Genomic DNA, 25,598 nt, shown 5'->3' on the forward strand with positions numbered 1-25,598 from the left:
ATAAACATCTATTTTTCTGCCTCCATAAACTTGCTTTCTTAATGATTTTAATCAAATGTTCAGGTGAAATGGCATTGATTTTATATCATGAGGCTTTGAAAAGCAGCTCAAGAGGGTTGAGACGCATTCAAACTAGTCATTGTGGTAGTGATCACAGATCATTGTGATGGCAGGGACAGGATAAAGGAAGATTCTGCACTCTGGCCCAAAAAAAATCAGCTGCAGAAGGACAGGGCTGGTGACACAGAGTTTGGTGGTGCATGTTTAAAAAAGATGATCATTATCTAGGTTCATGCCCTGAAATTGGTTTTTACATCTCACTGGTTTATTTCAGTCTGAACAGACCCATTTTTTCCCATAATATTAAGTTTTTTGAAGCACTTAAGGAATGCTGTTTAATTTAAAGTCTTGTAGGATGTTCCTTATTTTTGATTTGTCTGATTATTTCCTCTTGATATCCAGTTATTTACTTTGGTTCCTCTTTCCCCTGAATTTCCTGTAAACAGTAAGTTGGGTCTTGAACAGGGGTTGACACACTATGACCCTGGGACCAAATCCAATCTACTGCTTATTTTTATAAATAAAGTTTTATTGGCACATAGCCATACCCATTTGCTTACATATTGACAGAGCTGAGAAGTTGTGACAGAGACAGGATGGCCCACGCAGCCTAACATAATTATGATCTAACTCTTTCCAAATAAAATTTGCCAACTCATTGACTAAGAAATTGATTGGCTTCAGGTAAAATATTTTGGCACCAGGGTGATGTACTTCATATTATACCATCATGAGGCACACTGTCAGTTTGCCTCAGTATTAGTGATGCTAAATCAGTACACTTGGTTAAGGTAGCGATAGTCAGCTCTCTCCATTGTAAAGGCATATTTTTTCCCTTTTAATTTAGTAATTCATAGAGTTATACTTGGTTCTGTGTAAATGTCCAATTTTCTGAAAAATTCTTTACCTAAAAGTTTCACCATCCATTGATGATCTAGAATTATTACATTAGGAAAAAAAAATGTTATTTTCTAAATCTATCATTTCTTCAGCATTTATTAGCTGACACAATAAAATAGCCTAAACTCACCCTATAATTTCCCTGCCCCAGACCTGGAATCAGCCATTTGTTTCCCAATTAGCCCTGTTCCTTCAGGTGGGAAATAATATCTAGAAATCAGTATCTAGATACTAGGTATGCTCATTGCCACTAGAGTGTCATTGTTTCTAGGCCCTTACTGTGATGCTTTCTAGAGAGAGAAAAATTTACTTAAAAATTATAAGTTCTTATTTATATTTTCATTTTATATTTAATATCACCGTTTTGAAATTTTCACTTAATATTGGTATTTTTCTTTTACACTGAGTCCTAGTCCTGTTAATATTAATATGTCAATTTATATGTAAATATTTTGAAGTCTCAATACCAGTGTTACCATTAATAATAAACCTAACCAGTGAAGTTTAGGATTTCGTTCCAGTACTTTTTCCCTAAGAATATATCCAAATAACGTATACAGATTACTGTTTTCTTTTATTTGTTACTATTTTTTTTTGGAGACAGGGTCTCACTCTGTCACCCAGGCTGGAGCGCAGTATTATGATCTTGGCTCACTGCAACCTCCATGTCCCAGGCTCAAGTGACCGTCCCACCTCAGCCTCCTGAGTAGCTGGAACTACAGCTATATGCCACCAACTCTGGCTAATGTTTTTGTATTTTTTGTAGACACGGGGTTTCACCATGTTGCCCAGGCTGCTCTGGAACTCCTGAACGTAAGCAATCCACCCATCTCAGCTTCCTAAAGTGCTGGGATTACAGGTGTGAGCCACCAAGCCTGGCCCAGAGTTTTCAAAAGTTACTTAAAATAGTCTTTTTTCCTCATATGGTTATATTATCTTACTTGGGAGGGGTTAAAAAACATTATTATGACAATTGGGGAAATTTGAATATGGCTAGATACTAATTGATATTATGGAATTACCATTCATTTTCTTAGGTATCACAATGGTATCGTGGTTAAGTAGGTAATTGTCCTTATTCTCAGTTAATTCATGTCAGCGTAGTGATAAAGTGTCATGATGTCTGCAACTCTCTTTCAAATGGCATGGCATAACAAAGTGTGTGAGTGTAGAGAGAGAGAGTACAAATGATGAAGCAAATCGGGCAAAATATTAAAAATTAGTAAAACTGGGTAGAAATTATTTGCACTATTCTTATAACTCTTCCTTTGCTTGAAATTTTATCAATAATTAAAATTTAGAGAAAAAGGTGGGAGAGAAAGAAAAATATTATCATTGTTCCATATGAATTTTTTAAAGTGTTCCATACACATACGCACAAACACTTTCCCACTTTGGGCAAAATTAATTAATGTATGTATCTTGGGGAAAGAAGCTTATAAGTTTGCTCTGTTTTAGCAGAAGGGTCAGACCATACGTAAGGCTCTGAGTGTTATACTGTGGAAGTGAATAGGCAGAAAGGAATGCAATCAGATGAGAATGGTGTCTTTGGTTTAATAGAATGTCAAGTTTTCTCAGCTTTCCTTCATTTCAGTTCAGTTTTTCTAAAGGCGAGATAGAACCCAAGTATGTAAGAATATTTTGCTTTTAAGCAGCAATACTAATGTTTCCCGCTTCTTCCACCATCCTGCTAGACCTGAGGTCAGTACACATTTTGTGGAAACGGTGCCAAATAATAAATATTTCAGGCCTGCAGGCCATACAGTCTCTGTTGGCATCTATTCAACTCTGTCACTGCAGCACACGAAAGCAGCCAGAGACAAACAAATAAGCTTGGCTCTGTTCCAATAAAACTTTACTTATGGACACAGAAATTTTAATTTCATATAATTTCTACACAACACAAATTCTTTTTTATCTTCTTTTTTTGACCATTTAAACATGCAAAAACATATTCTTAGCTTGCAGGCAATACAAAAAACAGGCAGAGGGCCAGATATGGACTAACCCAGAGAACAAAAGGGAAAACTTAAAATTGAATCTTTGTGTTGGCTGCCCTTTAGCTGCCTAGCTTAACTTTGGTGAAGGAAAGGGGCTCTCTTAGATGGTGTGGCAGGTCTGAGCAGCACTATACTCTTAAGCCATTCAGCAGAGAGCAGGACAGTCCTCTGAGACCTCCAAGATTAAAGAAGTCCCTGAGCTGCTGTAAGTAGGAAGGCTTGCTTCAAGTTTGTAATCAGCGTGATTGGAGTCATAATGAAAGTAATGGTAACTGGAACCTTGGTCTGTTAGTCCAGCATCTACTTAGAGTTGGAGAGCATTGTCTTTTTTTTTTTTTTTTAATTCTTTCATATAATTTTATTTTATCATCTAGTATCCTTTTATTTCCACTCCAAGGGCTTTCTTTAGCATTTCTTCTAAGTCTTGTGATGACCTCCCTCAGTTTTCCTTTGTCTGGTTATGCTATTATCCCTCCTTCATTTTTGAAGGACAGCTTTTGTGGATATACTGTTTTATTTGGCAGGTTTTTTTTTTTTTTCTTTTAGCACTTTAAATCTATTATTCCATTCCCTCCTGGCTTACAAGGTTTTTCCTGAGAAATCTACTGATTGTCTTTTGGATGTTCACTTATATGGAACAAGGCTCTTTTCTTTCACTACTTTCTTTTTTTTTTTTTTCTTTTTTTTTTCTTTTATTATACTTTAAGTTTTAGGGTACATGTGCACATTGTGCAGGTTAGTTACATATGCATACATGTGCCATGCTGGTGCACTGCACCCACTAACTCGTCATCTAGCATTAGGTATATCTCCCAATGCTATCCCTCCCCCCTCCCGCCACCCCACAACAGTCCCCAGAGTGTGATATTCCCCTTCCTGTGTCCATGTGATCTCATTGTTCAATTCCCACCTACGAGTGAGAATATGCGGTGTTTGGTTTTTTGTTCTTGCGATAGTTTACTGAGAATGATGGTTTCCATGGGAGAAAATTTTCGCAACCTACTCATCTGACAAAGGGCTAATATCCAGAATCTACAATGAACTCAAACAAATTTACAAGAAAAAAACAAACAACCCCATCAAAAAGTGGGCGAAGGATATGAACAGACACTTCTCAAAAGAAGACATTTATGCAGCCAAAGAACACATGAAAAAATGCTCATCATCACTGGCCATCAGAGAAATGCAAATCAAAACCACTATGAGATATCATCTCACACCAGTTAGAATGGCGATCATTAAAAAGTCAGGAAACAACAGGTGCTGGAGAGGATGTGGAGAAATAGGAACACTTTTACACTGTTGGTGGGACTGTAAACTAGTTCAACCATTGTGGAAGTCAGTGTGGCGATTCCTCAGGGATCTAGAACTAGAAATACCATTTGACCCAGCCATCCCATTACTGGGTATATACCCAAAGGACTATAAATCATGCTGCTATAAAGACACATGCACACGTATGTTTATTGCGGCATTATTCACAATAGCAAAGACTTGGAACCAACCCAAATGTCCAACAATGATAGACTGGATTAAGAAAATGTGGCACATATACACCATGGAATACTATGCAGCCATAAAAAATGATGAGTTCATGTCCTTTGTAGGGACATGGATGAAATTGGAAAGCATTGTCTTATTTGCTCCCTTCTGCAAGTGAAGCCACCTTACCCACTGTCTGTGCTTTGAGGTCTTTACCTTGACAGATCAATCTCATGTTTATCTGTGCAATAAAATGGGTTTGCTTTCAGATATGAATTTGTCTTATTTAAATAAATGTATATTAGATACTGATACAAATAACTTCCTAAGCAATAAGCTTTATTTGCAATAATTTATATCCTTTAACAATACTGCCATAGTGATCCTGAACCACGATGTGTGGGCATCATCACGGTGGTGTCCTCTGGCCAGTGAGGATTTTCCTCCTAAACTCTTCTCCACTATTAATGGCAAATGAGTTGAAAGCATACTCCCTCCAAAAAGAACTCACAAAAGAAAGACCTTATAGGGATGGAGACAGATATGGGGAAAGAGAAAGAGACAATATCCTCAATATTAAAAGTTTGTTAGGAGAAAGATTTACATTTGTTTCACATGGTCTCAAACAATAAAAGGAGGACCAATGTGTACAAGAGACAGATCTGAGCTTACTATAAAAAATAAAGGAATTAAAAAAAGGAAAAGAAAAAAATTCTATAGCTATCAAAAGATGAAATATACTGCCCTCAAAGATAGCAAGTTCAACATCAGGAGATGCGTATGTACCTAGGATGTATGAAATGTAGGAACACTTAGTAGAGAAGTGGAAGAGATTTAAACATTAAAACCATTGAACTAGATGACTTTTAAGATTTATGATCTTTAATACTCAGGCTTGACAATTTTGAGATGGTACTCTTTCCTTTGTTTAGAATAAAAAGGCAAACATAAATAACCAAGAGACAATTACTTATTCCTGTAGTTTAAACAGAACTAAAACAAGTGTGACTCATTCAACTATAACAAATCAGGCCCTACCATTTGTCTAGTAGTGGTTTATTCTAGTTAGATTCCTCTACTCAATGAATATTTATTGAGATTGAGTTACCTACAATGTGCCAGATACAAAGGTAGGATGGTGAAGACAGATGCAAATTCCACTTCCGTAGAATTTACTGGAGTTTACTGGAGAAGATAAAAATTTAACAAGTAATTACAATACAAAATGAGTGTTAAGACTGTACAGGAAAAGGGCACTATGGTGGTTTTCAAATAGGATCACAAATTATTTGATACTCCTCCTATTGAGAGTTTGGATCTAAATGCCTCCTACTTGAATCTTGATGGGCCTTATAATTACTTTGACCAGTGGATAAAACAGAAATAACACTATGTGATTTCCAAGACTAAGTCATGAAAGCTATAAGGCTTCTGCCTTTTTTTGTTGGAAGACAATCTCCTGGAGCTCAGAGGCATTATATAGGAAGTCTGGCTCCTCTGAGGCCACTATGCTTTGAAGAAGCCGAGCTTCATGGAGAGACCATGCAAGGCTCCAAATGACAGTTCCCAGCTACCCCCAGCTTTCTAGTCATCTCAGCCCAGACAAAAGAAGACATCAGATTATTCCCCTCCCCTGCCATTCAAGTCCTCCAAGCTCAAACTCCAGAAATTATGAAGCAGAGAAAAACCATCCTCTCCACGCCCTGTCAAAATACTTGACTCTGTCCAAATTCATCTCAACAGGCATCATGAAAACATACACCAAGAAGACCTAACTTCAACAAGAGGCCAAAGAAGGTCTCACTGAGCAAGTCACATTTGTGCAGAGACATGAAGAACACAGGAATGTAGTCAGCCACAGGAATGTTCCCAGTAGAAGAAACATCCATCTGAAGACCCAGTGGATCTACCAGGAACTGGCAGAGCCCAGCAGTCTGGAGAGGAGTAGGAGGGGCAGGAGTCCAGTGAGAGATTAAAGAGCTAAGCGGAGTCCAGCCATGGGCATCCCATGGGCAACATTAAGGCATCTGAACTTTACCCAAAGTGTGAAGAAAAACCACAGAAGGGTTTTCAGTATCTGAATGACATGACTAGCTGTGTTTGCTTTGGGGCAAGGCTGAAGTAGTGAGGTGTTGTGGCTGCAACTCAGGTGAGAGGATGGTGGCCCTATCAGGGTGACAGCAAAGGATATCAATATTCAAAAGGTAAATTCACAGAATTTAATAAGCCCTTGGCTGTAGGAGTGGGGAGTAAGAGAGGGAAGAGTCACCTTGGGCTTCTGATTGGGCAGTGAGTACATCCTGCTGTCATTTACAGAAAAGGGAATGCTGGAGGAAGAACAGGGTGGAGAGAGCAATGAATATCTCTATCTGAGGCATGGAAAATGTGAAGTGCCAGGGAGACATCCATTTGGCAAAGCCCCAGAGACAGCTGGCTAAACATTGTAGATAAGGAGGAGGGTGTAGAGAGAAATGAATGTAACAGTGTGTATTGTACTCTGGGTGCTTTATATACATCATTTCCTTTAATTCTGCTAACAATCATTTGGGTATGTTCCGAGACATAGGTAACTTGACTAAGGTCATAGAGGTAGGAAGTGGTAAGATAAGGATTTTAATACAGATTTTCTTACTCCACATTAAAAAAAGACAATCATAATGCCAGATGATTCTTTGTAGGTTTGGAAGGTAGCAAAATCAGCTTTTGGGAATGCCTATCCAGTCAGTTTAGTGAGTGATCTGAACAGCTAACAGTATGAACACAGGTCAGAACAAGAGAAAGCTGTCCAGCTGGTCCAGGCCATGATGCAGACGGCAATGCCACTTGTCCTTGATGCAGAGGGTTCACTGGTGCCCCGGTGTATTCTGGGTGACTAGAATGTCTTATAGAGCATGTCAAAACCTTTATAGGTTCTCACATAGTAGAGACCCTCAGGGTTCTGCAGCACAATCATGCCTTCTTTGCAAGTTGTAATTTTTCTTTCAAGATCTAGCTCTTGAATCACTATTGGACCCTGGTGATCATTATGATAACTATCATTTGTCAAGCAGATACATGTGGTAGGCATTGTAGTAAGTGTTTTCCATGTTTTAGTGTGTTTATTCCTCACAAGAACCATATAAGGTATGTATTTTTTTAACCTCTGTTTCATAAACAAGGGTTTGGCTCCTGACCTTAAGATACCAGGTAACAATGAGACTCATCGTTATTCCAATGAGCTGGGTGTCACCTGAGCCACCAGATGCTTCTAGGAGTACCTAAGCAGTACCAACTCATTAAACGAATGTAGAATGGGCCTTAAGACCCAAGTAATTTACACAGACAGGCAGCTCCCACTCAGCATGCCACTCCTGCCACAGCAGCATCCTTTCAACCCACACCCACAGCCCCTAAGGCACCCTCTGGAGAAAGGAAAAAATGAGCCAGTTTTACAGCTGGATCTACACATGCACTGGTCCAGACAGAAGCAGAGTGCTGAGATTGATGGCCCTGCTCAGAAATGTCCCTGAAAGGGGATGGAGGAGGGAAATTTACCATGCAAATGTAATTTCAATAGGATGATTTCCATGTTCACTTTACCTCATGTAAAGAATTAGTGACTGGCTCATATTAGGTACTCAGCAAATATTTTTTAATAGATGAATAAAATATGGATTAATAACATTTTGTGGGCAGTAGCTAATGGTTTGGCCAGTAGATTAGGGACACTGAAGGAATAAGATTGGAGGATTGTGAAAATAAGTCCCCGAAAAATTGTTGGAATTAGTCCAGAGTGCCCACGTATTGTATATAGGTGATTTTAAAGAAGTAGGTGGGAGTCGTGGCCTACTATGTGTGTATCAGTCTTCTTCCCCAGCAACCTGCCACTTGCTCAATGGGCTTATGATAAAATGCTCCTAGTGATGGGGAACAGGAGATACGGACTGCTCAACCATGTCAGTTGCTTTTATCAAGGCTAATCTGACTACTGTACCTGTGAGTCCTTAACATGGTATAATACCCCAAAGGAATCAGCCAATTTTAGCCAGTTCCAATACTTTATCGACCACTTTCTATTATGGAAAGGACAGAAAAAATAATTGGATTTTCTTTCACTATACACTGTTTTTGGGCCAACTGTGTATCCATAGTATCGCACAGGACATTGTTTCTTCCTAAGGAAGTCCGTTAACTGTGTAGAAGTAGAGGAATGGGCTGAAGCGCAGGCATTCACCGCATCACCCGGATACTGCTGTCCTTATAAGACCACAGATAGCCAATTGAAGACTCCACTACAGAACGAACTGGGAAGCAATATTTTCTGAGGTTCAATGCTGTTTTATAAGAAGTGATTTTGCTCTGATTAGTGACCAATATATGGTGCTATTTCTCACAAAGACAGAATATGCACATAATTGTACCACTAAATACAAGTGGGAATGGTGCTTTTCACAATTAACCCCAAAGATCCTTTAATAAAATTTCTGTTTCCCATCCCCAGGACTCCAGGCTCTGCTGGTTTTACTTCTAATGCTTCCATCGGAGGACAACAATGGTTACATTGACTTAAGATCTGATGCGAATGTTTACCTTTTGGGGTCTGTCATACCATGAAGCAAACAGACAGAAAAGAAGGTTACAGTGTTGGTTGGAACAATAGACCTATCAATGGGAAATAGGAGTGCTATAATTTAATACAGGCAGGCAGAAGCAGATGAAATCCAAAGAATTCCTAGGACACCTTATGGAATTGTATGCCAGGGATAAAAGTCAACCTATGCAAGCAAGTCCTTCAGAAATTAAGGTAGGAGTCAACCTACTGAGTAAAGAACTGCAATCAGTCAAGATGCTGGCTGAAAGCAATGGGCATACGTAATTCACAGTACAGAAGGGAAATTATAAATCTGAATTGTGATCTTGACCATTTGCAGAAGCAAGGACCACTTACAGAAAGGTGTTCATCCTTGATCTGACACACACACACACACACACACACACACAACAGAGTCTTAGGTGGAAGCAAATTTTTTGCTGTTTTAAGTATAGAAAGAAGGGTATGTGTCGATTTTTCCAACTAAAGCTGTGAACTGTAGAAGGTGTTCTCTTTCTTTTTTCTCAGCTTCTGAGCCCCCTTCCTCCTTTGTAGAATCCCCACTGTAAGCTGAGGCCTGATGCTTACTTTCCCAGCCTCCTTTGCAGCTAGAGCATGAGTGTGGGACCTGAGCTCTGCCCCATGGATACTGCACTCAGAAGCCAGTGGTGCAGAGAAGCAGGGCCTGTCAAGGAGCTGTTAGGGCCCTGGGCAGGGTGGCACGACAGGAACAGGAACAAAGGCAGTGTTGCCAGCAGAGATGCCCAATGTCATGAGACCACAGGGGAGGAGGCACGCCATGAGGTCCAGTAGTCATGGTTAAACTTAAGAGGATAATTCCGAAGGGAGTTGGGTTCCAATCCTGACTCTTATCTTCCCAGACTTCATTATTCCCAACAGTTTGCTAAGCTTGGGTCTGTGGCCTAACTGATGATTTTGTGGGCTACTCAAATATCTTTCCACAAAAATCTTTTTACCACAAAATTTAACTAGAAAGGATTTCTGTTGCTTGTAAGCTAAAACCTTAGTTAATGCAAGGAGGTTGGACTAGATGCATTGTATGATTCCTCCCAGTTTCAAAATTATATGACGCTATAAAACTTACATTAGAATATATTTAAAAAAAAAACCCAGATTATAAACATGCTCCCTTCACTAACCTTCTAATTCTTATTTAATATCATCTGATGGCTGTATTTATGTATGTATATTTATAAATAAACATAAATATATGTTATATATACATACACACATGTGTATGTATGTATATATATAAATAAACATAAACATATATTTTTATACATACATATTTTTTTTCAGGGGTAGTCCCCCAAAAGAATAAACTTCAAGTGCCTGGAGTTCTATGGTATCCACCAGGGTAGTGGCATATTGTAAAAGCTACCATGTTATTTCTCCCAATCCATGGCTTTATTCTCCTTCCTTCATTTAACCTATACCAGCTAAGTTTCTGCCTACCTAGCCCTGCAGCTTTATAAAATCTTTGCAAAGTTTATGGCCAAAAGGTCAGTATTTCATTACTTAAAACTACTTAGTAAAACTCCCTAAGAAGTTAGTAATAAAGACATCAATACATCAATAAAGTATATAATGGTTGCCTCCATATCACTCACAAATACTGTGTGACGTACTGGAGGACACAGCATCCTTTGCTGCTGAGGAAGACCTGCAAAGCATTTACCTCTGCATATAGGTGTAAAGGTGGCCAGAGAGAAAGGTTGGGTTACCCACGAAGGGATGCCCATCAGACTAACAGCGGATCTCTCTGCAGAAACCCTACAAGCCAGAAGACAGAAGGGGTCAATATTCAACATTCTTAAAGAAAAGAATTTCAACCCAGAATTTCATATCCAGCCAAACTAAGCTTCATAAGCGAAGGAGAAATAAAATCCTTTACAGACAAGCTAATGCTGAGAGATTTTGTCACCACCAGGCCTGCCTTACAAGAGCTCCTGAAGGAAGTACTAAATACAGAAAGAAAAAACCGGTACCAGCCACTGCAAAAACATACCAAGTTGTAGACCATCGACACTATGAAGAAACTGCATCAACTAATGGGCAAAATAACCAGCTAGCATCGTAATGACAGGATCAAATTCACACATAACAATATTAACCTTAAATGTAAATGGGCTAAATGCCCCAATTAAAAGACACAGACTGGCAAATTGGATAAAGAGTCACGACCCATTGGTGTGCTCTATTCGAGAGACCCATCTCACGTGCAAAGACACACATACGCTTAAAATAAAGGGATGGAGGAATATTCACCAAGCAAATGGAAAGCAAAAAAAGGCAGGGGTTGCGATCCTAGTCTCTGATAAAATAGACTTTAAACCAACAAAGATCAAAAAAGACAAAAAAGGGCATTACATAATGGTAAAAGTATCCAAGCAACAAGAAGAGCGAGCTATCCTAAATATATACACACCCAATACAGGAGCACTCAGATTCATAAAGCAAGTTCTTAGAGATCTACAAAGAGACTTAGACTCCCACACAATAATAGTGGGAGACTTTAACACCCCGCTGTCAATATTAGACAGAACAATGAGACAGAAAATTAACAAGGATGTTTAGGACTTGAACTCAGCTCTGGATCAAGCAGACCTAATAGACATCTACAGAACTCTTCACCCCAAGTCAACAGAATATGCATTCTACTCAGCACCACATCACACTTACTCTAAAACTGACTACAGAGTTGGAAGTAAAACACTCCTCAGCAAATGCAAAAGAACAGAAATCATAACAGTCTCTCAGACCACAGTGCTATCAAATGAGAACGCAGGATTAAGAAATTCACTCAAGGCCGGGTGCGGTGGCTCACACCTGTAATCCCAGCACTTTGGGAGGCCGAGGCAGGCAGATCACGAGGTCAGGAGATTGAGAACCTCCTGGCTAACACGGTGAAACCCTGTCTCTACTAAAAATACAAAAAATAAAAATAAAAAAAAAATTAGCCGGGCATGGTGGCAGGCGCCCATAGTCCCAGCTACTCGGGAGGCTGAGACAGGAGAATGGCGTGAATCTGGGAGGTGGAGCTTGCAGTGAGCCAAGATCGTGCCACTGCACTCCAGCCTGGGCGACAGAGCAAGACTCTGTCTCGGAAAAAAAAAAAAAAAGAAACAATGAAAACACATGGACACAGGGAGGGGAACATCACACACCGGGGCCTACTGGGGGTTGGGGGCTAGGGGAGGGATAGCATTAGGAGAAATATCTAATGTAGATGATGGGTTGATGGGTGCAGCAAACCACCATGGCACGTGTATACCTATGTAACCAACCTGTACATTCTGCACATGTATCCCAGAACTTAAAGTATAATAATAAAAAAAAAGAAAGAAAACAACCTAATGCTCCAATAAAAACTTTCAAATATCTGTAGCACTAGTTATGTACCAAAATAAAAGTCTGTGTTACTGAAGAGGAGAATTTGAGATAATTGATTCTCAAAAAGATCATAGCACCTAGATGTTCTATTTGGAATTACAGCATCTGTGGTCAATTCATTGACACATACATATGAAACAAAAATAATGGTGGGCATAAAGGGATGTAATAATGCTCATTTTATACATTAAAAAACATATTTTAAAGCATTTCTGATTGTTGTCTGGCCTTTACCAGACACATACCTGCTGACATTCCATTTTTTGACCTGAACAAGTAAATGCAACAGACAGATCAACTTAGCATACAACGAAAATCCAGTATCTCTTTAAATGAACAAGATTTCCAAATCAAAAATCAAAGTTGTAAACAACAAAGTAAAAGCAGCCTAAACTACTCAGCAAACGACATGCTTCAATTGCTTGTGGTTTGGAAGGAACCATAGATGTACAGTCAACTTGATGTACAGTCATCAGGAGCTAAATCATCATCCAAGACCTCTTGAATGACCCTCAGCTGTGCCATCTCTGCCCAGCTGGTGCTCCATTTGCCCACAGGCACAAGCTTGCTTGTTCATTTTCACATCAAAATGGCTATATATTGCTTTGTCCATGAATTTCTTATCCTCTCTGTCAATCATGCTTGCTCAGCTAAACTCCATTCAAGAACTACTATGATAATATCCAAATAATCTGTGTATCCATGTCCCAATGTATGATGAACACACACATCTCCCACAATTTGTTTTGTTATACTGAGGAGCAGGTCATAAGTACTATTATTATTATTATTACTGTTGGCCACCAATGAGGTTTCTTTCCATGTTTTAAGTTACTGCTAATTTGCAAAACATTTCTAATATACATATAAAATACAAAACAGACAGTCCTATTAAGAACTGTATTTGTTTAATGGTTCACAGTGATCTTTGGACTATATCATTTGGCACATCCACTTGGAATGGGGATTTGGTTGACAGAGACTTAATGAACAAGAGCATCCCCACTAATTTTGAGAAATCTCATGCTGAGAAGCAAAAACATGACAAATGTTTGTAAAAATTTCTGATTAAGTCACTTTACTAAACATACTCTTTAAAGATCTCAAACATCAGACTGTGAACCCACTTTAAATTTCCTTAATGCCTTCCAATACAACATGTCAAAATTTGCACTTTGTTAAGAAAAGACATGGAAAATAGAGAGAAACATCTGGCTTTGTTACTTAGAAAATGCAATAACTGTCAATTCCCTGATGTTGGCAAGGACCTCAAAACACACACTAGATTCGCGAGGCCAATTTAGTGTTAGAAAGGCAGCTGGCTCTAGTCTCTTCCTTCCCAAATGGTCATTGACGTCTTAAACTTCAAATGTTTACTGTTTTACAATACAGGAAAATGCTGTTATTTGGGAAAAAATAACCTAAAATTAGTGCTGCTTTTGTTTTTTGTTTTTGTTTTTTGTACTGTGGAAAGCAACGTTTTCTCCACTAAACATACACACACATACATACACATAACTGGGCTGTCAGAAAAATAACACGCAAAATTTTTACTTGAAGCAGTTTTCTAGAATTGATAAACTGTTCCATGAATATAAGTTTCACCTATATGACCTCTCTGAGCTCAGTGAGGGTACTGTCTAGGAAAAGAGAAATTATGGGCATTTCTACAAAAAGTGGAATGGTCTCAAGAACCCAGTAGATGACTTTGGGCCCATACTTGAGAAAGTGTAGAAAGAACTTTAGCACAATGGTTCTTAAATTTTGCTGCACTTTAGAATCCCCTAAGAATTTCCCAAAAATGTGGGGGTCAGAATTTTCCCCAGAGATATGAATTTAGTTGGTCTGGAGTCTGGCCTGGGCATCAGGACTTTCAAAGGCTCCCCAAGTGATTCTAATGTAGCAAAGAATGGATTAACAGCTGCTCTAGTGTTACATGAGCATTGACTGATAAAGTTCTTAGAACCTGTAGCAACCATTTGTTGGTTGTACCCAACTTCAGTTTTTTTGGTCATGAAATGATATCTAGAGGAACTCCTTAGCTAAGTAAATCTGCTTTTAGAGATCTTTAAAATTATCTTCCGGAGTATATTGTTAAAACATTTTTAAAACATTAAAATTAGCACAAAGGAGGTAAAATGAGAAAAGCAAGCTATTTATTAAATTACAAGAAACAGCAATGGAGATAAGTAGATGAAAGGCCACAATATAATTATCCTTATTAAAGCAATAATTGGCAAATACAGAGGAATAAGATTGTTATGTTAACTACAAGAGAGATGAACTTCAGAAAAGTCAAAGATTGAACATTGTAATAAGCATTTTCAAAATGTCATAATGTAAAGGGGAGAAAGGCCCCTGCGCTTGGAAGAATGGTCTAATTTCTGCTTGCATGCTCTGCAACAGTCACTGATAACAGAAAGCAGTGATGCTAAAGATATACAACAAATGAGATATGACCGTTACATATCCTAGCTTTCTACTCCTCCCTGTGTGTAGAATCTTTCACTACCCAACATAAAGAATGCTCAGTAAAGAAAGTTTCTGGGAACAGGGTAAGTGTTTAAAAACACCTGAAAACAAAATAAACATATACATCAAAGGATCACTGCAGCTGTAGAGAACTCTACACTGCAGTGACCAGGGCACCAGTATTGGTCCCAACAAGGTTAGTTAGGAAGTGCAGTCAGTGCCCTGCTGAAAAGAAAGAACAACCACTGCATGCGAAAGAGAGACAGGTTAGCTTTCAGCAGTGGTGGGGTAGGGGGAGGGGGAGAAGACTTTGGGTAAAAATTACCATGAGGGCTAAGTGGCAACGTTTTGGGATGGCTAGAAAGGAACTTGGAGCATAGAGTTACAGAAACTAAAGAACACAAAGAATAAACATTGTGGTAAAAAAAAAAAAAAAAGACAAAGATACATTCTTATGTCTATTTTGAAGGCTGTCATTTGTTACCCAAGAAAACTAAAGGTATCTTTCACTTAATACTCATATTTTGATTAGTATTTTAACTTTTATACATTTCGCTATCCAGTTTGCTCACCAATTTGAAGCCCATCACAAGACAATCAATGAAACTGAAACTTACCTGTGGCAAGCACCCCAATATCCACCAATTTATTGTTGCGACATAAAAAATGAAATGAAAACTACTAGAAATTAGGTAATAAAAACACAATATTTCAAACTTTGTAGAATATGGCCAAAAATAAACAGGAAAATAAAAACTATAGCCGAGTGAATTGATTAGGAAATAAAATACATTGAAAACAAAATAACTAAAGCTTTCAACCCAAGAGGCCAGAAAAAGCACAATAATATTCAGGGTCATGTTTCATTCTTTGTCTTCCTTTAGCCTCCATCCCTGATGACATGAGTCATCAACTCTAACTCATGTAAATACTGCACACACATCTGTCAGCTTTTGTAGCACTTCTGCTTCCCGCTGTCACTTCCTTAGTTCAGATACTTTTTCTCACAGAGCTTACTGAAGGAAACTTATAATTGGCTTCTTGGTCACCAATTTCTACCTATTTCAAAAATAATTTCTGTCCTCCCCAGAAAAAAAAAGATGAACTTTTCTAAAGGATCTAGCAAAAGTCTAGAGCTGTAGAGCTATTTGGAAGCATGTCCCCAGGCTGGAGATTAAATTTGGTATACGTGTCAGCTCTCCTTAATAAAATTTCAATACAAAAAAAATCAACAACATTTCTAAGTGAAATCTGACATAAGAATAGCTAAGATATTTTTGAAAAGAACAATGAGTGAACACTTGTTCTACTAGATAGCAAAACAGAATAATTAGAACAGGATGCTATCAATGTAGAACTATAAACATAGATCAGTTTTTAATCTAATCAAGAGTCCATATGGATATAAAAGTATAATTAGAAATGTAACATATAACAAAGGTGGCATTTTAAATCAGTGGGTAAAGATGAATCATTAAATAATTGGTGTTGAGATAGTTGGCTATCAATTTAGAACAATTTAGCTCATATCATTCATTAAAATAAGTTCCAGATGGCTACAGAACTAAATTTTAGAAGAAATATGAATAATATATACTATTTTAAAAGAATTAGGTAGGTTTATTTGCAGAGATACCATGTATCATTTTGAAGTTTGTGCTCTACAAAAATGACCCATGATCCAGAGATACAAATGAAGTATGACATCCAGCTTTGCCTCTGCTTGTCAAGCTGTATGCCATGGTTCAGAAGGGAGTCTTTTCCTAATTTGTCCACTTGTAGTAGGAGCAATATGCACATGCCAACAGAAGGAGGCACCTTTTTCTTTTTTTTTTAAATTATACTTTTAAGTTCTAGGGTACATATGCACAATGTGCAGGTTTGTTACATATGTATACATGTGCCACGTTGGTGTGCTGCACCTTTTTCTAACTAGCACAAAGGACTTATATGCCAGCAGCAACCTATAAATAGAAGTTAGTAGTAAATAGTCGATTTGTACATACATAAATGCTTTTTTTACACAAATGGTTGCTATAGACTGAATGTGTCTGCTCAAAATTCATATGTTGAGGGCCTAACCCGCAATGTGATTGTATTTGGATATGTAGCCCTCACGGTGGGAGTCACGCCCTTGTAAGAAAAGACACTCAAGTACTTGCTGACTCTCTTCACCATGTGAAGTCACAGCAAGAAGGCCCCACTCTGCAAGCCAGGAAGAGACCCCTCACCAGAACCTGACCATGCTGGCACATTGATCTTGGGCTTCTAGCCTCCAGAATAGTGAGAAAATAAATTTCTGTTGTTCAAGTCACCCAGTCTATGATATTTTGTCATGATAGCCCAAGCTAACTAATACAGTGGTATTATATTGTAAAATGTGTTGTGATTTTTGTTGCTGTTCTTAAACTTGATTTTATATAGGTACATATAAAATAGATAGCATGCATGTGTATGCATTTAAAAATGATAAAAGCAATGGCTTTTAGAGAAGAGACTACATGAGGGTAGTGGTTAAGGGCACTTTTGCTTTAACTTTAATTTTTATAATACTGTCCTCATTTTTACATGTTTTATTTAAAATATTTTTTAAAATATTCATTTAAAATGTACCTATATATACGTACTATATAAAATCTTTAAGAACAGCAACAAAAAGCACAATACTTTTTTTTTTTTTTTTTTTTGAGACGGAGTCTTGCTCTGTCGCCCAGGCTGGAGTGCAGTGGCATGATCTCGGCTCACTGCAACCTCCGCCTCCTGGGTTCAAGCAATTCTCCTGCCTCAGCCTCCTGAGTAGCTGGGATTACAGGTGCATGCCACCATGCCTGGCTAAAAAAGCACAATATATTTAATAATATAATACCATTGTATTAGTTAGCTTGGGCCATCATGACAAAATATTATAGACTGGGTGACTTGAACAAAAGAAATTTATTTTCTCACTATTGTGGAGGCCAGAAGCCCAAGATCAATGTGCCAGCATGGTTAGGTTCTGGTGAGGGCTCTCTTTCTGGCTTGAAGTGTGGCCTTCTTGCTTTAATATTTTGAGAAAAAATACATTAGTATTTCATGATGTAAAAGTCAATTGATAGGAATTGCTTATATTTAATGAATACTTAACTGTGTTCCAGGCAGTGAATGTGTTACATTCAATGTATCATTTGATCCTTGCAACAATCTTAAGAAGTAGATACTGTTTACATCCTCAAGGTACAGATGAGGAAACTGAAGCACAGGGAAGTTAAATAACTCATCTAAAGATCACACAGCTATAAAGGATAGAGCCAGGATTCTAATGTCAACCGATTCTAGAGCCTTCCCTCTTAATCTCAATGGCATGTTGAGAAATAAAAGCAGGGTATTAGGAGGTTAGTGGAAACTTGGGCAAAAACAATTTCAATAAAATGAAGAGGGCAAAAGACATATTCTAATAGATTGAGAAGGTAAATGTGATTAATAAATAAAACTATTTCTATGTCTTTTTTTAATGTTGAACCACATGAAATTGCCAGTACTCAACCATTTTGACCTACAAAAATGGAATTTTATGTGGTTCAATCTATCATTTTATTTATGTAGGTATATATATACATATAAAATTTTGTGTGTGTATATATATATATATATATACATTTTATTTTTTTGAGATGGCGTCTCGCTCTGTTGCCCAGGCTGGAGTGCGGTAGCACGATCTCGGCTCACTGCAAGCTCCGCCTCCTGGGTTCACGCCATTCTCCTGCCTCAGCCTCCCAAATAGCTGGGTCTACAGGCGCCCGCCACCATGCCTGGCTAATTTTTTGTACTTTTTTAGTAGAGATGGGTTTCACCATGTTAGCCAGGATGGTCTCGATCTCCTGACCTTGTGATCCACCTGCCTTGGCCTCCCAAAGTGCTGGGATTACAGGCATGAGCCACCGCACCTGGTCGAATATTGTTTTTAAGAAATATAATCTTATAATTTCAAAATAGAAAAGGGAAGTAAATGACGGAAGTTTTCAAACCCTCAAGGATATGTGTGTGTGTTCTGAACACAGTTCTGGAAACTGCTTCAAGCCACCTTACTCTGATATGGAAAAAAAGTGTCTGTAGTTAAAATATCAAACATAAGGTTTATGAATTGTATTTCAGTAGTACAGAAAAATGTTTTAACCAATCAACCAAATTTCTTAGTGCTATGCAGTTATGAAAGAAGACAACTTCTGGTTACTATCAAAAGCAAAAACTATCAGCAATTTTGTATGTTGAATTCTATCTCCCTAAGTCACAAAACGAGGAATATACATCTATAATATTATAAAAATTTTTCTGAGAATTATATGTCTTAAATATCCTGATATTTTAAAGGCCTTTTTCACTAATTTTCCATTGGCAAATAAGCACTGGACTCATAATTATCTGAATCTACAGCATTTTAACATAAGAGTTGAACAAACGTATCATAGGCCCTTAAAAGTTGATCAACTCTGTCCTCAGAAGTTATCCAGTTCAACTTTACAGAGGACAAAACAGAGCCTGTAGAGGTGAAACGACAGACTTTCCCAAGGTCATATACAATTCAAAGAAGAGTCAAGACTAAAACCTTGGTCTCCTGGCTCCTAGTCTTTAGTACTCTTTTTAGTATCTTATAATATGCTTATTTTTTTCTGTTATGTAATGCAGATTAATCTGATTTTCCTTTTCTTCTTTTTCAACTGAAGTTCTGAATCAGCTAATCTTGATAATTATTGGGACAGGAAGCAAAAGACTGAAATGACTCTGTAATCAAAGAAGCTCCCTGACTATGAGGGGTAATTTTAGTGGAAGCCTGTATCCTAATGCTTGAACTACATATCTGTTCTGTTTTCCCCATTCCTTTTAATTTCTGTGGCTCTCTTTTGTTTTGGTAGGATAGCTTTAGACTGATCAACCTGCTGTTGCCTTGCCCTTTAGTATTTAGCTGTTTGGGAATTCTTATCCACCTACTTGTTTCTGACCCATGGCCTGTATCCACTTAGGTCTTGGTTTGTGTTTGTTAATCTGGGTTCTCATTGGTGGCTTCACCTTCTAACCACGAGCCCTGGCTTTGCTATATTCTCAGTTCTCTCAGTAACAGATTATACTAAACTCTAAAATCCTGAGCTACCTGGGAAATAATGTGCATTTCATCCAGAAAATCCTTAGGAATGCTTAGCATCTATTTGAAACTTCAGATTCAATCTACAACCTCAGTGATTAGAGTTTGAGATAACAGTCACATGGGTCACAAAGGAAGCTTCCTAGATACAAGTGAACCTCATTGTATCAAATAGTTATGCCTTCCAAAATTATATGTGAGTCTGAGGGGCAATTTTCAAAATAGGCTTTATTTATTATAGCAATTTTAGGTTCAGAGTGAAATTAAGCAGAAAGTATAGAGTTCCAGGAAATTTTTTTACAGTGACTAACTTAGGTAAATGTATCCGGGAAGCTCACTATTTAGAGGAAATTTACTATGATTTATGTTATGAAATGAGAGCTCTCTCTTCTTTATCTTTGGTGAAAATCACTAAGGAGCTAGCTAAATTAGATAACTATGCCAGTTATCAATGTAATGTCTCACAGCTCTAAATCCACCCTTCATTGTCTGCTCTCTGAAAATGGAGGTGGACCCTCTATCTATCCCTACAACTGGCAAAATATTAAGCAGTGTCAGAAAAGGCTGCTTGAAGGACACTGCAGAGGAAGGGGATTTCCTTCCTGGTTTGTGTGTTTATGCCTTCTTGTTCCTACCATACAGCTGCCAGCAGCACATGTAGGGGACACAAGTGTTGCTGTGTCCACAGAGTTCCAACGGCACACCCATGGTCAGTCCCATCAAATTTCAAAGGTACTTCCATGGTCAGATTTCCATTAAGCCTTGCAAGCATCTCAATAATTGGCTTCCAGCTTTGGCCTGCCTGCATCCAAGTTGGGTGTTCCCTGTTTGCCTAGTGACTATTGAACTAGCTCTATCTTAACCCACCCAAGAACTTCTCCACCATTCAGAGGGTCATAACCATAGCTTCCACAGTAAGGTGTGAATCCCAACCATGGAGAGGGCTCCTCAGTTCCAAACATGTTTCTTCCAAGGGAACCCTCCTTCAGCCCTAGGGTATTCTTTAGCATGCTATTTATCTCTTTATATAGAAAGGATTTCCTGTTAGAGTTTATCATTTTTTCTATTAAACTTACCCTGTTCAAATTACTATATGTTTTTTGTCTCCTAATTGACCCTAACTGATACAGTAACTTTGGAAAAAATAACTTAAATCTCTCATTGTACTCATATGTAAAATGAGGAGACTAGGCTACTTGATCTCAAATGTCCTTTCCAGATCTAAAATTACATACTTCTAGGAAATTCCAGATTTTTTTCATGTATTGGGCATGCCCTAAGTATGTTATAATAAACACCACACAGCACTGTATAATTGTGTCCTGTCTTCCCCAGCCTCCGTCACAGTAAATGGGTCTTCCTTCTTATTTGAATAATGGTTTCCTCCTTCTGGGTCAAGAGATAGTTACAGCAGCAGCCAGTATCATTTTATGCACACAGTGGGTAATCAAATACTATCAAATCCTCTGTGAGGGTTTTAACTAGGAAGCTATCTAAGGAACAAAATGAAAAACCAGAGGTTCATGTATGACTATGAGAATTTAAAATGCATTATAGATATCATTGTATTCATTTGTGAATATAAATATTGAAAGGATACATTAAGTATAGAAAAACGCTCCCTCTGATATTATTTATTCTAACACTTTACAAAAGACTCCATTCACCACCTCCATTACCACACAATTTTAAATTTTTTTACCTTTCTCTGTCTTTTAGTGACTGTTCAGCCATTAATTTCTTCAGTTCTTCCAGACGCTGAAGATCTCTCATTTCCATTTCTTGCCACTTCTGTTTTTTCTTGGCCCAGTATTTTTTTATCTATTGTATAAATGTTACATAAAATTTAAATTAACAACAGATATGTAAAAATGAGGGGAAAAGCCATAACCATATCCACTGGTTCATATTACAAAATTGAATTTAAAGGGCACTTCATCTTTTTTGTTTCATAGATATGCTTATAATACACTGGCAACAGAAAAATAAATTAAAACACAAAGGTAGATGCCCTGAGAAACTGCAAGGTTTAACAATTTCTGCAATGAATGGAAATATAACTTGTGCTGACCTAAGGTTTTAATCTATGGCTAAAATAATCAACTTTCCAGAGAACCACAATAAAAGTGTGTTATTGTCTCTAAAGTATATGATCTACCTGTTACTCAAGAATATTTTTATCTTCTTATGGTAATGCAGTCTTTAACAAATATAGCATTAAAACTATTTTTATTTTAAAAGCATTAGTTTATTTATGCTAATGGACAGCAGGATGTTGAAAGCTTTATGCTTCTGGGGAAGTGGCAGGAGATAGGTGGGAGGAAGGAGGAAAAGAACAAATTAGCAGGGTTGTGGTATATAGTAGTTCTGACTTACGTGGTAAAATAAAGGTCGAGCTTATCAAGTGCAAAAAGGTGAAAGCAGTGTTATTAGTAGGCCTGTTTTACTTCCTTTTTCTGGAAATGGAAGCAAAATGAGAAAACCAGAGGTACGTATGAGCTATTTTCAGGGAGCTGAAACCCTTATTCAGGATTTCCCAATGTGATGGGACAATGAATGTTTATTGGACAGAGGCCCATTCCACCACTCTGGCCTGCCATGTTGTGCCTGAGTCAAGAGACTGGCTCTTGCAGGTGAGTACCTCAATGGTAAACAGTGAGCGACTGGCAGCAGGGGGTCTGTTGCAGAGGCTGGGCTAGCCCTACCCCTAAGGTGGCATTTTCTTTTCTGAGACAGAGGTGAATAGGAAAATCTAAGTGGTTTCCTGACTTGCCCTAGCAACATGGTCTCTGATTTCTGGGAGAATCAAAAGAAGCATCCCAAGCACCATCGCCACAGACATAGCAACTCTGCAGCCACAATAGCAACATCTGTTCAATGTTTAATGAATAATTAAATAAGCCCAATGTGCAGTGATATCCACTGCAGAGATGACAGAGCTCTGGATCTAGAGAGAACAGAGATAAAGCTAGAAAGGCAGCAGCGCCCAAGATGGAGAGAGAGAGAGAGAGGGTGGGTGCAGGAGAGGAAACATTGATTGACAAGGAGTGTTCTAGAGTCCTAACTGATAAATGCCAGGGAATTCTATTAATGACAGATATGGAAATGTTAGCAATGATTATGTCATCTCCATCTGGGAATTATAAACCATCTTTATTTTATTCTTTTCTGCATTACCTTATTTTTGCAATGAATCATATTTCTTTTATAATCAGAAAAAAATTAAGCTACTTCAAAACAAATTTTTTTAAAAGAACAGATATGGAATCAAAGAGCATTTTTCTCTGGGTTAAAGCAGACCAATAATACTTCCTTACTCCCAGCACTGGCCTTGGAGAAAGTCAGTGGCTCTTTTGCAGACAATTCCTTGACCACAAGCAGAGCAACCCCAGGTTGCTGGCATCCTCAGATTTCTGACACCACTTGATCACTTGATACACTGTCCTGTGCAGGCCCCAGGCGTATGTTATACCTGGAGCTTTTTGCAATCTCAAGACCAATTATTTCCATCTTTGACTCTGAAGGTACCAACCTTCAGGCATTGCTATAGTATAAGTGTGCTCTCTCCCTCTCTCTCTTTCTCTCTCTCTCTCTCTCTAATCCTTTTCAGTGCTTTCCACTGAGACCTCTGGAACCCCTGTGTCATCACATGTAAAACTCCCTACATCTTCAACCTTCAGAAAACTATTTCCTTGTTTTCACTGAAATTCTTTTGAGTGAAAGATACTCATATTCTGATACCCCATGTGCCATTTTGCTGGGGAATAGCTGGGGCATTTTCCTCACTGTTAACTGTCTGTTTCAGGCCATTATGATATGTACAATTCTTTCTCCCTTTGATGTTAACACCACATGGATATATCACCCTCTACCTGTCGTTATCATTGGCATGTGTAAATTTCCAAGTCACTCCCAAATTCTCTTCAAGAATTCAGATACTTGGAGTGGAGCCAAGATGGCCGAATAGGAACAGCTCCAGTCTACAGCTCCCAGTGTGAGCGAGGCAGAAGACGGGTGATTTCTGCATTTCCAACTGAGGTACCGGGTTCATCTCACTGGGGAGTGTCGGAAAGTGGGTGCAGGACAGTGGGTGCAGTGCACCGAGCATGAGCCGAAGCAGCGTGAGGCATCGCCTCACCTGGGAAGCACAAGGGGTCAGGGAATTGCCTTTCCTAGTCAAAGAAAGGGGTGACAGACGGCACCTGGAAAATCGGGTCACTCTCACGCTAATATTGCGCTTTCGCAACGGTCTTAGCAAAGGGCACACCAGGAAATCATATCCCTCTCCTGGCTTGGAGGGTCCTACGCCCATGGATCCTCACTCACTGCTAGCACAGCAGTCTGAGATCAAACTGCAAGGCAGCAGCGAGGCTGGGGGAGGGACACCCGCCATTGCTGAGGCTTGAGTAGGTAAACAAAGCAGCCCAGAAGCTTGACCTGGGTGGAGCCCACTGCAGCTCAAGGAGGCCTGCCTGCCTGCCTCTGTAGACTCCACTCTAGGGGCGGGGCATTGCCAAACAAAAGGCAGCAGAAACCTCTGCAGACTTAAATGTCCCTGTCTGACAGCTTTGAAGAGTGTAGTGGTTCTCCCAGCACACAGCTGGAGATCTGAGAACGGACAGACTGCCTCCTCAAGTGGGTCCCTGACCCCCCTGTAGCCTAACTGGGAGGTACCCCCCAGTATGGGCAGACTGACACCTCACATGGCTGGGTACTCCTCTGAGACAAAATGTCCAGAGGAACGACCAGGCAGCAACATTTGCTGTTCACCAATATTCACTGTTCTGCAGCCTCGGCTGCTGATACCCAGGCAAACAGGGTCTGGAGTGGACCTCCAGCAAACTCCAACAGACCTGCAGCTGAGGGTGCTGACTGTTAGAAGAAAAACTAACAAACAGAAAAGACATCCAAAGCAAAACCCCATCTGTATGTCACCATCATCAAAGACCAAACGTAGATAAAACCACAAAGATGGGGAAAAAACAGAGCAGAAAAACTGGAAACTCTAAAAATCAGAGTGCCTCTCCTCCTCCAAAGGAATGCAGCTCCTTGCCAGCAACGGAACAAAGCTGAATGGAGAATGACTTTGACGAGTTGAGAGAAGAAGGCTTCAGACGATCAAACTACTCCGAGCTAAAGGAGGAAGTTCGAACCATGGCAAAGAAGTTAAAAACCTTGAAAAAAAATTAGACGAATGGCTAACTAGAATAACCAATGCAGAGAAGGCCTTAAAGGACCTGATGGAGCTGAAAACCAAGGCATGAGAACTATGTGATGAATGCACAAGCCTTAGTAGCCGATCAACTGGAAGAAAGGGTACCAGTGATGCAAGATCAAACGAATGAAATGAAGCGAGAAGAGAAGTTTAGAGACAAAAGAATAAAAAAGAAATGAACAAAGCCTCCAAGAAATATGGGACTATGTGAAAAGACCAAATCTACATCTGATTGGTGTACCTGAAAGTGATGGGGAGAATGGAACCAAGTTGGAAAACATTCTGCAGGATATTATCCAGGAGAACTTCCCCAATCTAGCAAGGCAGGCCAACATTCAAATTCAGGAAATACAGAGAATGCCACAAAGA

General features: G+C 38.8%; 1 protein-coding gene and 1 long non-coding RNA gene across 7 annotated transcripts in view; one reads left to right on the forward strand and one right to left on the reverse strand.

The window, feature by feature from the left end:
• The window catches only part of CCDC148 (coiled-coil domain containing 148), a 291,643-nt gene that overhangs the window by 34,302 nt on the left and 231,743 nt on the right, over positions 1–25,598 (reverse strand). For all 6 annotated transcript variants that reach the window (XM_055380204.2, XM_055380203.2, XM_031008918.3 and 3 more), the window contains one exon: positions 21,717–21,835. In XM_055380204.2, the coding sequence (XP_055236179.1) occupies positions 21,717–21,835 (119 nt within the window). The remainder of the gene's footprint in view (positions 1–21,716; positions 21,836–25,598) is intronic.
• The window catches only part of LOC109025879 (uncharacterized), a 70,143-nt gene that overhangs the window by 33,182 nt on the left and 11,363 nt on the right, over positions 1–25,598 (forward strand). The gene's annotated exons all lie outside the window — the stretch shown is intronic.

Source organism: Gorilla gorilla, chromosome 11 (assembly GCF_029281585.2).
Source record: "Gorilla gorilla gorilla isolate KB3781 chromosome 11, NHGRI_mGorGor1-v2.1_pri, whole genome shotgun sequence".
Taxonomy (NCBI): Eukaryota; Metazoa; Chordata; class Mammalia; order Primates; family Hominidae; genus Gorilla; species Gorilla gorilla.